Source organism: Mirounga leonina, unplaced genomic scaffold, assembly GCF_011800145.1.
Source record: "Mirounga leonina isolate KUSES-001 unplaced genomic scaffold, KU_Mleo_1.0 Mir_165, whole genome shotgun sequence".
Taxonomy (NCBI): Eukaryota; Metazoa; Chordata; class Mammalia; order Carnivora; family Phocidae; genus Mirounga; species Mirounga leonina.
In genome coordinates, this window is record NW_023270415.1 from 48,373,134 (window position 1) to 48,386,158 (window position 13,025).

At 47.8% G+C, this 13,025-nt stretch overlaps 1 protein-coding gene across 1 annotated transcript; it reads left to right on the plus strand.

Moving 5' to 3' along the window:
- The first annotated feature begins 1,061 nt into the window (after nt 1–1,061).
- Nucleotides 1,062–9,970, plus strand: ODF1 (outer dense fiber of sperm tails 1). Its single transcript, XM_035011100.1, has 2 exons — nt 1,062–1,378; nt 9,260–9,970. The coding sequence occupies exons 1-2, from the start codon at nt 1,062–1,064 to the stop codon at nt 9,699–9,701; spliced, it is 759 nt and encodes a 252-aa protein (XP_034866991.1). The 3' UTR covers nt 9,702–9,970.
- Nucleotides 9,971–13,025: the final 3,055 nt, after the last annotated feature.

Consider the following 13,025-nt stretch of genomic DNA (forward strand, 5'->3'; position numbering starts at 1 on the left):
AGCAAAGAATGGGCAGGACGTGGGCACCTGGGTGGCCCAGTCCGTTAAGCATTTGCCTTCAGCTCTGGTCATGGCCCCCGGGGTCCTGGGATCGAGTTCCACATTGGGCTCCCTGCTCAGCGGGGAGTCTGCTTCTCCCTCTCCCCCTCTCCCCACTCCCTGCTCGTGCTTTCTCTCGCTATCTCTCTGTCTCTCAAATAAATAAATAAAATCTTAAAAAAAAAAAAAAGAATGGGCAGGACTCAGAGACTTGGGGCTAAGAAGGTCAAGGACTCAGGCTGCCTTGAGAATGACTCGGTAAGAACGCACGAAAGCTCTGTAAAGAAAGAAGGCTTTCGGGCACCTGGGTGGCTCAGTCAGTTAAGCGACTGCCTTTGGCTCAGGTCATGATCCTGGAGTCCCGGGATCGAGTCCCACATCGGGCTCCCTGCTCGGCGGGGAGTCTGCTTTTCCCTCTGACCCTCCTCCCTCTCGTGCTCTCTGTCTCTCATTCTCTCTCTCGCAAATAAATAAATAAAATCTTTAAAAAAAAAAAAAAAGAAAGAAGGCTTTCTACATATCGACTAGGAGCCAGAATGACTCCTAGAGTATAAGGGGCAAGGCTAAGTGTCAAGTCAAGGCTGGAGCCGGAAGGGCATAGAGAAAGGAGCCGGGCAGCTCCTTCCACGCCCCTACCCTGAGATCTTAGCCAGTCCTAAGGACATGCACGAGCCGAGGACATTGAAGGTTATGGCCATGAACCCCAAAGAGCTGGGATTGCTTGCGGGCCCCACCCAGCCTCAGGGCGAATGGAATCTCAACATTAGTGTGGATCTGAGAGCAGCTCTGTAAACCTAAGGAGGGTCTCTGGAGACCATGACTCTGTACGGTTCACGCGGTAACCAGAAGACTGTGACATACTTGGAGGGTGGTGAGGTCACAGAACCCAAGCTTTAAAGTAAGTGAACCATGTGTGCCTCCTTTATTTTTCAAAGGAACTTCTGAGAAGAGCTTGGAACAATTTTTTCCCCCCTGAGTGCCATTTCCCAAAGGTACTCACAAAGCCATACAGTGGGACTGTAATGGCTGCACTGAGTTGTCTTCTGGACAGCGTTAGAAGGGACATAAAGAAGGTGGACCGAGAACTGAGGCAGCTGCGATGCATCGACGAGTGCACGCGGTGTCTGTGTGACCTGTACATGCACCCCTACTGCTGCTGTGACCTGCACCCCTACCCCTACTGCCTCTGCTACTCCAAGCGGGCGCGCTCCTGCGGGCTCTGCGACCTCTACCCGTGCTGCCTGTGTGACGTCAAGCTCTACTGTATGCGACCGTCACTCCGAAGCCTGGAGAGGAAAGCCATTAGAGCCATAGAGGACGAGAAGAGAGAGCTCGCCAAGTAAAAGACCTTCCTACGGTTTTTAGAGTCAGTGTATGGAGGCTTAGGAGTCGCAGGGGGGTGGCCGGGGCGGGGCAACGGAACAGTAGACACTGGAACAAAGATGGAAAGGGCTGGAGATGAGGACTCGGGTGACTTGGCATGACTTAGCGCAGGTTTAAGAGAAGAAGGGTAGATGGGTCCATGACGGGAATTGTGGGATGCTCAAAAGACCGTGGAATGATGGTGATTGGCAAGGTGGTGGGTGGTTTAGAGCCGGAGTGCCAACTTGATAAATAGCAGGGCTTTAATGAGGGGAAGAAATAGGGGGTGTCGTTAAAAAGCTATTGGAAGAAGCAAACTAAACCTTTTTTTTTCTGGTTATGAGTAAAGTGATTTGAGTAGATTCGGGCTTACAGGAATGACTACAGAGAAGCAATAACAATGGATCAACTCCTTAATGCTTGCCAGAGACTTTAAGAGCAGGGGAGCAAACTGAACAACAGAGGCAAGCCCTGGGTTTGGTAGGAAAACCCTTCTCCCGTTCCCCAACTCCAGGCAGCCTTAAAATCCACCTGGACTAGGGCCCATTATGTCCGCCTCCCCCTCAAGCAGCAGCAAAGGTGGTGAACGGGAACGATAGAACCGAGGGTCGCAGGGTTCAGAACAGAGTTGAGAGGGCTCTGATCGAATTGGGTAATTTTAAAGCCACTTTTTTTTTTTAAAGATTTTATTTATTTATTTGAGAGAGAGAATGACATAGAGATAGCATGAGAGGGGGGAGGGTCAGAGGGAGAAGCAGACTCCCCGCCGAGCAGGGAGTCGGATGCGGGACTCGATCCCGGGACTCCAGGATCATGACCTGAGCCGAAGGCAGTCGCTCAACCGACTGAGCCACCCAGGCGCCCTTAAAGCCACTTTTTACAATTTTGTTTGATTACATTTCCTTTGCTGGCCTGGAGAAAGCTTTCCGTTTCTAACTTTCCACTGTTTGCCAGCCAGTCTGGTACAATTGATGAAAACAATGGTTGAAAGCATTGCCCTCTGGCTAAATAAATTTATATGATAATAAACAAATAAACCGTACACTGGGACACTAGGTAGATGTAAAGCAGAATGACGAAGCCTTTTACGTGTTGATGTATTGAATGAAAGAGGCAAGAAAAACTACTTGATATGCTACTACTTTTAACAAGATGGGCACAAATGGATGATAGATTTTTTTGATCGAAATATACTTGACAGGGCGCCTGGATGGCTCAGTTGGTTGGGCGACTGCCTTCGGCTCAGGTCATGATCCTGGAGTCCCGGGATCGAGTCCCGCATCGGACTCCCTGCTCAGCTGGGGGTCTGCTTCTCCCTCTGACCCTCTTCCCTCTTGTGCTCTCTGTCTCTCATTCTCTCTCTCAAATAAATAAATAAAATCTTAAAAAAAAAAAAAGAAATATACTTGACATATGCCACCGTGTAAATTTAAGGTGCATAGTGTGTTTGATACATTTATATATTATGATTGCCATTGTAGTGATAATTAGCACCTCTGTCATGTTCCATAATGATCATTTCTTTTTAGTGGTTGGAATAATTACATTCTAGTCCCTTACCAAGTCTGATGATTATAATACAATATTATTGTCTATATTCACTATACTGTTCATTAGATCTCTGGGACTTATTTACTACTCATTGCACGTTTCTATCCTTAAACAACATCCTTCCTATCCCCATGGTAGATTAATAGATTAGATGGGTAGATAGGGAGGGAGGGATGTAAGTAGCTAAATAGGTAGGTGGATGGATGGAAAAAGAGAGAGTTGGAGACAGAGACAGACACTTGATACCAGTGACTGGGATATTACACTAGAAAAGTAATGGGACAACTATTGTCCAAGTCATCGGTCACCAAAGGTCAGGAATGAACCCCTCTGAATAGTTTGGGATGGGCCTATTGCTTATAACTTCATCTACACTCAATTTGAAACAGTTTTTATTTTTGCTCCTTGGAGTATCAAGTTACGTAAGTTTTGCGCACTGAGTCAGAGATTTCTTTTTTAATTGGTCTACATGGAGGGTTACTTGGGAGCAGGCCTGTATCCACTGTCCCTGTGTCTCTGAATCCTTGAATACCCTTGATTCAAGTCCTTCCAGACTTTGTCTCCTGGCTGTCCCTCCTCTCCAGACCCTCCCAGAAGAATGCCTCTCTGTTCTTCACCCTCTGGGCACCCTCCACCAGCTCCAGGAGTCCCTATTTCTTGGCATGCGGTAGACACAACCTCAAGCTGAATTCTCAGCTGTAGGGTGTATATAAGAGACAGTGCTTTCTATGGGATGTGATATTTTCCTCGACAATGTCTGGGTTTTTGCTGATATCTTTTTTCCTCTGCCTGAGGCAGTATATGAAGTTGGTGGTGTTTTTACACGAATTCCCGCGTCTCTGAACTGATACCGCTGAGTCCATTCGGGAAAAGACCTCGGGCTTACTCTCTTGTGTCTCCTCCCAGCCACTCTCTTCCCATTCATACCGTCTTGTGAAACCCTCCTATGCTCGATTTCTGACAGCTTGACATTTCACCATCCAGGAGGGCTTAGTATCACCTGCAAACCTAAATATTCAGTTTTCCTGACCATGGATGAAAATGTTAAGCCCCCATCTAGCCCCAGTCCCAGAAGACTCCTACTGTTAGTATTTTTTCTTCCAATGAAATGCCTCTTTTTCCTTATCTCTCACCTAGCTCCCAACCCAGGACGAAATAGATCCAGAAACAGCATGGTGATTCAATTTTTTTAAACAACCTTTGGTGTGAAACCTTGCCCAAGGCTTTGCGAGTTTAGAAATCATATTCACACGACCTTCTACCCCTTTAAAGAAGGCGATCAGTTTGGTTAGGTAGGACATGTCCTTTCAGATGCCAGGTTGTATTATCCTGAGGTTCTTTTTCCAGCGGGAAAATTCCCTGGTCTATAGCTGCCCCAGCCCCATTGGAATTGTTTTGCTGTGTGAGAGTCAACCTGCTCTTTTAATGACTGGTAAGAAGGCTTGGCTGACATTTCTCCCCTACGTTGCTTGAGCATTCCTGAGTGTATGTTACCTGACTGAGGTACGTGTGTGTTTTTAGACTAGCTGTAGGTCCATTTTCTTTTTTTTCTTTTTTTTTTTTTTTAAAGATTTTATTTATTTATTTGAGAGAGAGAGAATGAGAGACAGAGAGCATGAGAGGGAGGAGGGTCAGAGGGAGAAGCAGACTCCCTGCCGAGCAGGGAGCCCGATGCGGGACTCGATCCTGGGACTCCAGGATCATGACCTGAGCCGAAGGCAGTCGCTTAATCGACTGAGCCACCCAGGCGCCCACACCCTTTACTTCTTAATACCTGGAAACTCAGACTGAGACTGCGCTTCCCTTCACTCACCCAACTATCTACGGTTGGTCTGAATCACAGTGAGAAATTCCCTTAAAAATCCCCACACTGGAGGGGCACCATCTTCTGCAAACTTCAAAAATCTGCCCTCTCCTCTCTTTCCTTGTTCTCCTTCACACTCTAAGACTAAGGTTTTCACTGACTCACTCTTACTTGGTCTGGCTGAGGACTATCAGCCTCAGGGGGATCTAGGAGTACCTCCCCAGGTCTAAGCCCTCAGGAAATCTCTCCACCCTTCCAAGCTCTGACCCACAGGGCAGGGCATAGCTCTCTCTCCCCCAGCATCCCTGCAAGAGGGGAAGCGAGTGTGGCCCCCTGTTCCTTTCTCCTCCTAATCCTTTCCTACCCCCAGGTTAGGAGCCCAGTCCCCCCAGCAGGGCAGGGGTAGGAATGGCCGCCCATCTAAGCCAAAAGCCTATCTATTATTTGGCTTGACCTTACTGGTTAATGATACAGGACTTGGAGCTTGGTGACTCAAAGCCTCAGGCTTCAGGGGAATCTGAGTATGGCGGAGCCAGGTCCAGCCTGATAAAGAGACTTACCCGTTATTGAGTTTTCATTCAGTAGGTGCCACATTCCATCTTCATTTGGTCCTTGCAACATCTTGGCTGTCTTAGAGAGGATGAAACAGATTCAGGAGCACTGTTCTTGACCACTAGGAGTTGGAAGAGCCGGGACTTAAAGCCAGGTTTGCCTGAGTCTGGAATCCATGTGCTTAACCACCGGGCCAGTGGTTCTCACAGAGTGGGCTCTGGACCAGCATCACCTGGAACGCGTTAGAAATGCAAATTCTTGGCTCCTCCGTGGGCCCACCGAATTGGAAACTCTGGGGGCGGGGCGAAGCCACCTGTGCTCTAACAAGCACCGCCGGGGACTCTGATGCACCTGCATTTGCTACTCTTCGTATCAAACAGAAGTCAGGAGAGAGACAGGGCAGGAAAGGGGAAGAGGGAGAAAAAAGAAGAGAAAGTGAAAGATGAGTTGGACAGGAGGAATGGGGTTTAGTGGGTCTTTGGAAGGGGTCTACAATTAGGAGAAAAAGCAAAGTACTCCAAGGACAGCTACAGGCAGGCACATTTCCCTTTGCTCCTGGGTAGAGATAGACCTTTTTGACATCTTCATTATTTTATTTAGCACCAGGCTGGACCTCATTCATATCTTTGTGAAAAGGGCTGACTACATAGCTCATCGTTGCCGGGGGTTGGGGGGTAGGGGGGCAGGATGTGTCACTTTCAGGAGCTTGGTCGCACGCTGCAGAAGGGAGGAGGGCTGGCACCCCCAGACACCGTCAGCCACTCGCTTTTCCCTCAGCTTCTCTGGGAAGCTTCTGCAACGAACCAAGGGGCTGATTGCCCTACATTAACTGCACTCCAGCTCCTCCCTCATGATAACAACTACAGAAGGCAATCTCCCTTTGCCCAGAACACCATGGAGCCATGGAAATTCCCTTGCGGGGTGATAGGTACATCGCCAGACAGGAGTCAAGTTGCAAGTTCAGAGTTATAGCTGATGAATAAAATGTGGCTCCTGCAATTTCTCTGAAACCCACACATCCCCACTGATAACCCCTGACCAAGAAGCAAAAGGAAGAAGACACCTAACTTGGCCAAAACTTTTTAGGCAATTTCCCGAAGACTCTCATTGGTGAGACCTCTGTGCAGCTGCTGCAGGGGCAAAGGGGCCCGAGGGACAGGGCCAGAGGAAGAGGGGGACCTGAGCCACAAGAACAACGACAACACACGCAATTGCACACGGAGACTTAGACTGCTGACAGGAGGAGAAGGATCTGGAAGCTGGCTTTGGCTTGTAGAACTGGCTCCCAGATCCATCTCCTGTGAAGGGCAGGAGGCCTTTGATGGAATCAGTAAGGCAGTAGTGAGGGGGCCTAGCAATCCCGCTTGGGCTCCATGGTCCTCTTTTGTGAGGCCCAGCCCCCTTTACGGCAGGGTTTGAGGTTTTCATCTCCAATGGGAAGGTCTGAGCTGAACAGAAGAACTTTCATTCTCAGCCCATGTCCACACCGTGGGAGGGTTCTTGAGAGATCCAGGTGCACCCATTCTGCTCTCTGTTCTGCTCTCGGCTTTGGCTGCTCAGGCTTCCAGGCCCTGGTCCATCCAGAGAGGACACGCGGCATCTTTGGGAGCTATTCTTGGTCCATCCAGGGAAGACAGAGTGCGTTTTCTCCTGTTTGTTTTGTTCCACAGATATAAAGATTTTTTTTAGAAGTCCAGTTCTCTTCCTTTGTCCTTAGTATGGCCTGTGGGTATCCTGGCACACTCCGGGCATGAGAGATATCTGTGCCCCGGGCAGCCCACGTTCCTTGGGGCTGGACGTGGAAAGGAAGCTGGCTGACTGTTACAGTCCTCTGGGTGCCTTGCACCATTGTTTCTGTTGGCCTCGGTGTCTGCTAGGAGATTATTCCATTTAATCATTTGCAATTAGCCTCTTAAGGGCCTTGATTTGTAACCTTCTGTATAAGGGCTCACACTTGTTAAACCAATTATGTTAGGGGTCATCAAGTGAAAAATACAGATTCAAGGCAGTATGTATAGCATGATTTCATAAGAACACACGTAAGAATCTACATATGTATGTACAAAACACACACAGAGAAGAAAATCTAACACCAAAATGTTATATGCTATATAGGATTATGGGTTTGTTTGTTTGTTTTTTTTACAAAATATTCCATCTTTTTGCTTATCTGTATATTTTCTAAGTTTTCTGCAATGAACTTGTATAACTTATATAACAAAAAGAAGAGTATAAACAAAATTCAGCATAAAAGGAAAGAATTAAAAAGGTATCTCAAACTGACCATCCAGTTGCGAAGTTTAGATTTGTCAAACTGGAAGAGGTTCTAGAAATCGCACACTCCCAAGACCTTCCTTTGGAGGCCAAAAGATGCAAGAAGATTTGCCAGGACTGTCTCTTAGAACACAGATTTTTTTTTTCCCCGTTAAGGGATAAAAAGACCATTTCAGAATATTAGGTTGTCTTTGGAAGGATCAACAAATAGAAAAAAAAAAAAAAATGGACCCTAAGGAAGGCCAAAGCATGTAGGACTAACGCCAGGCTGCTCAACCTGTGGGCCAAGCACTACTATAAATACTTTTCATTCATTAATTTAAACCTCACAATCCTAGAAGTAGCTACTATTATTGTTCCAATTTTACAGATGAGGAAACTGAGGCACAGAGAAGCTAAATAACTTATCCACGTGGCAGAGCCACCATTTGAACCTAAAAACTCTGGCTCTGAACCTGTGCTCTGAGGCATATGGCTTTCCTACCCCCCATACACTGCAGGTGTTCCATCAGCGAGAGCCGCCAACGGTATTTGTTTACTATGAAGGGTTCACACAGGACTGCCGAGCGGTAGCAAGAGCAACGCTGTAAAAACCATGGGGGACCTGAGTTCGCCACTCCAGGGGCTGCAGACAGTGGTAGTTACCGACTAGCAGTGCGGGGCTGGGGAGAGAGGAGGAGGGAAAAAGCCCGGATTTGTAATGTTTTCCAATTTCCATAGTGTAAATAACCCCACCATGATAGATTTCGAGCTATCAACAGCAAGTCAGTGGATGGGAGGTGGCTAGTGATGGGCACCATCAGCCCTTGCAAGCTGGGAGGACCTGGATGCAGCTCACGGCCCCTCCCAGAGGACTGTCCCTGCTGGTGCCCGCCATCCCGAGTTTGGAGCAGACTCACCGCAGCAGAAAGAGGCAGGCCCCCGGGGGGTGGGCAGAGCTGAGCTGGGGCACTTTGGCCTTGTCATTGGTTGATGAAGCTTTCAGGCCAGGTCTGTGGGATGGCCCAGTGGTGTCACCAGTCTTGTGGGTAGCGGGGCTGGGTTCTGAGGCTGACAGACGTCTTTAACACGCAGATTTTAAATGGTATATTAGTTGGATCCCCTTAAAAAAAGGCTTGAGTCCACATTTAATAGTAGTAATAATGATCACAGTAATAACTGAGCAAGATTTTTAACGTGTCGAGGACGGCATTAAGCAAAACTAATCCCATCTAATCTTCCAAGAGCCTTATGATGGAGGTGCTGTTATTATTTCCATTTTACAGATGAGGAAACTGAGGCAAGTTTCCACAATTAATAAGAGAAGGACCTGGGACTCAAATGCAAGAGAAAGATCTGCAAGGCCAAGCAGCTGTCTGCTGTTGGCAGAGGTTTATGTGTGGGAGAGTGCGATTTACATGGGAGGACTCTCATTTTTCACTTTATACAATTCTGTAGAGTTTGGCTTTCCACAATGACTAGTGTTTACGTTTGCTATTTAAAAAAAAAAAAAGAGATCAGGCGCCTGGCTGGCTAGAGCATGTGACTCTTGATCTTGGGGTCGTGAGTTTCAAGCCCCAAGTCGGGCGAGGGCTTACTTAAAAAACAATAGTCACAAAAAAATAGAGATCAAACTATTGTTTCTCAAGCTGTGTCTGAGATCTGTGTCTGAGATGCTCTCCTTTTTCTCAATTCCAGACTGAGGAGAACCACAAATAGAATTCTGGCCTCCTCTTGCTGTAGCAGTAACATTTTAGGATCAGTAAACGTGTGCGGCTTTGAGCCTGATCAAGTCAAAGTTCGGGTGAAGGACGGCAAGGTGTGCGTGTCGGCCGAGCGGGAGAACAGGTACGACTGCCTCGGGTCGAAAAAGTACAGCTACATGAACATCTGCAAAGAGTTCAGCCTGCCGCCGTGCGTGGATGAGAAGGACGTGACGTATTCCTACGGGCTGGGCAGCTGCGTGAAGATCGAGTCTCCATGCTACCCCTGCACGTCTCCCTGCAACCCTTGCAACCCCTGCAGCCCCTGCAGCCCCTGCAGCCCCTGCAGCCCCTGCAATCCCTGCAACCCCTGTGACCCCTGTAGCCCGTGCTATCCCTGCGGGAGCCGATTTTCCTGTAGAAAGATGATCTTGTAAAGCGTAGGAGCCCATGACTTAGTGGAAATCCCGTACTCCAGCCAGGCAGCTTTTCCAGTGTTCCTCCTCCTCTTCCCAATGGCCCGTGGTACTCAAGTCCCTAGGAAACTGAATACATAACTGCAACCCACCGGTGGTGTGTGTCAAAGTCTTTTGGCTCAACCCTCTGTGTCCTCCCTGTACCAGAGAGCGCCAGCTTCCAGGAAAAGATCCTCTCTGGGTGGGCATCCCCAGACACTGTTTTCCCAAGCGATCCAGTGCGATGGCCTAGCTCAGAAACCAAGCTGGTAAAGCAGACATGGAGACTAGTGAGGTTGAAGGCAAGCGCTTTGCAAAGCTACCGCAGTGGGGGAGCACCGGGGCGCAAGCTCTGCCCAGGAAATGGGCTGGGGGTTTTACTGGGTCAACAGGTCAGAGTGCAAAAGGACGGGAGTGGGGGGAAGCACGTTCACAGATTTAGGGTGGGGTGTTCATAGACAGCTTTTCCTTTCTCAACATTTCTATGATTTGGTGGGGAATGGCCAGCTCTGGTTCGGGCTGGTTTGCAACCTCCTTGTGATTTATTTCAACTATCTGCTTTTCTCAAGCCCTGAAACTTTTTTTTTTTAAGATTTTATTTATTTATTTGAGAGAGAGAGCACATGAGAGGGGGGAGGGTCAGAGGGAGAAGCAGACTCCCTGCTGAGCAGGGAGCCCGATGCGGGACTCGATCCCGGGACTCCAGGATCATGACCTGAGCCGAAGGCAGTCGCCCAACCAACTGAGCCACCCAGGCACCCAAGCCCTGAAACTTCTTGTAGGCACAGTAGTTCAGTTCAAAGTTCATGAGTGAAAAACTACAGCTTTCACAACATGCTAGAGTATCACGAAATGATAACCCATTTCAGCTGAAGGTGGATCCTCGTGGACATAACCATGAGCCATCCATGATCGCCAAGACAGAAGTGTAAAGGAAGAAGGACCTGTTGGGAGGGATCAGAATGAGACATGGGTCAGTTTCCGAGCTGACTCCTGCAGAGAATGTAAAACCCTCACGTTTGCACAGTGTTCTTTCAACGGTCTTAGCTACATGTGGATTAAAGCAGTGATTCTCAGCCTCGACCACACATGGGAATCACTTGGGGGAGCTTTAAAAATATGGATGCCAAACCAAAGGAAAAAAAGAAAAGAGTGAAAAATATTTTTAAAAAAAGGAAAAACAGGCCTTTTTTAGAAAAGAAAAAAAATACTGATGCTTGGGTCCCATTTCCAGTTTATAATGTAATATAGATTGGAGGTGCAGCCTGGGCATCAAGACTTTTAAATGCCTCCCCAGGTAATTGAAACATGCCGCTAAGGTTGAGAAATTGCATGGGATCTTAAAGCTCTCCCAGCTTTTTTTCTTTAAAAGCTTCCTTCAAGTTCAAGGTTAAAGAATATTGATGGTAATGGCAGACATATTTTGCTTTCAATTGAGGGAAGTAATGGCCCTCTAAACAGGTGGTGAATAAAAAACACTGAACATCTCAGAAATTTATTACCTAGGAACCAGGTATAAATAAGTATGTTTGTGGGTACTAAATTGTAGAGTTACACTTAGAAGTGTCTTGCCATAACTTGATTTATAAATATTCTAGTTTCTAAGTTACAAATTTTTGAAAATGATTTTGAAAAAATTTCACCCTGTGGACCCTAAGACGTGGGTCTTAGACAAACAGGAATCTCTGTCCTCTGGAAGGCACCATTCTAGGACACTCCTGGCAGCTCTTCACTCCTTCATTCCCCCACCCACTTACTCACCCTCCTGTTAACCCAGCAATTCATTCATTCATCCAGTGAGTCTTGATGATTTTTTTTTTTTAAGAGGACGGGGGAGAATAGTCTGAATTGGGTTATGAGGCCCCCTGGGCAGAGTATCACCTCAGCCATTGAACTCACTTTGGGGGCCGTGAGTCTGTTCCAAGCTCCAGCTAAGGAGGCATGAGCCTCCCCAGGGGCGGGGTCCATGGCATCTCCTGACCCGTCTGCCCTCACACGTGGGGAGCCCCACAGATTTTATGATTTTAAATGCCAGGTACTGTGCTCTGCAGCAGGGATGGAGAGAAGAAAATATCCCTTTCACAAATGCCTCAAATTAAATTGACGAGGGGTAGTGTGGAGGGATTGGGGAAGAAGGGAATGCCAAAGAAACTGAATTTACAAGGGCTAGGAGAGGCCAGAGGGACCTTCCAGAGCTTGGGCATTTGCATGGAATGCATTGTTGACGTCACTGCCTTGCACGATGCTTCAGGGAAGCCAGAGGCCACCCCTTAGCTCAGAGCCTGGCCTGCGGTGGGTTGGTTGCCCGAGTCTGCTCCTCACCCTCACAGGGAAAGACTTGATATAAAGGCAAATGTGTATCAGCTGAGTACCTGCTATGAGCAAAGCATGATGACAGGAGCTATTATCAAGGAGCAGTGCCTCTCCAGGAGCTTCTCCTAGCCAAGGCAAGACTAACATCCGTGATATAATTGCCAAGACACTTGACAGTGTGGAATCAAGAACTAAATTGTATGGCATAGGCACAAAGTACCTTCCGTTCACAGAGGAGGGCTGGGAGGTGACCAGGCCAGGGGAGGCAGAGCATGGGTGTGGGTCTTGTCTGCATCCCGGAGGGAAGGCAGAAAGCAGGGTTCATTCCGTGAACTAACCACGTTCCCGAGAAGGAGGAGAAAGTGGATGTGAGGGAGAAGAAACTTTTGCTGTTCTCAAAATTGTCTTTCACTGGCCGGAAGGACCCCTGGGGCTCGGACAGCTCTGCAGCTCCGAGTCCAACTGAAACACCCTCCTTCATCCACCAGGATGGGCGATGGGAATGGCAGGGAGACTCTTGAGCGGGCAGAGGTGAGACATTGGCCCAGGGGGTAACTGAAAGATGAGGGAGCCTCTGAGCTGCTTCACTGTCCAGCATGTTACAATGAAAGGACATATTAATCATACCACCTTCTAATACATGTGCTGGGTAAATATTAGAGAACTAAAGTTGGAGATAGTAGTTACACTTCTTAGTGAACACAGGGTACAGTCTGGAGCCAAAGAGCTGCTTAATAGCATTATACTTAAAAAGTTTCTCAGGTACAGCATCGAGGGGAATCCATCCCCACTGGCTACCATGTATTGCTTGAGTGCTTTCTTTTAAAACTCATGTAGTGTTCATGATCCCAGAGTCCCGGGATCGAGTCCCGCATCGGGCTCCCTGCACAGCAGGGAGTCTGCTTCTCCCTCTGACCCTACCCCCTCTTGTGCTCTCTCTCTCTCACTCTCTCTTTCTCTCTCAAATAAATAAAATAAAATCTTTAAAAAAAA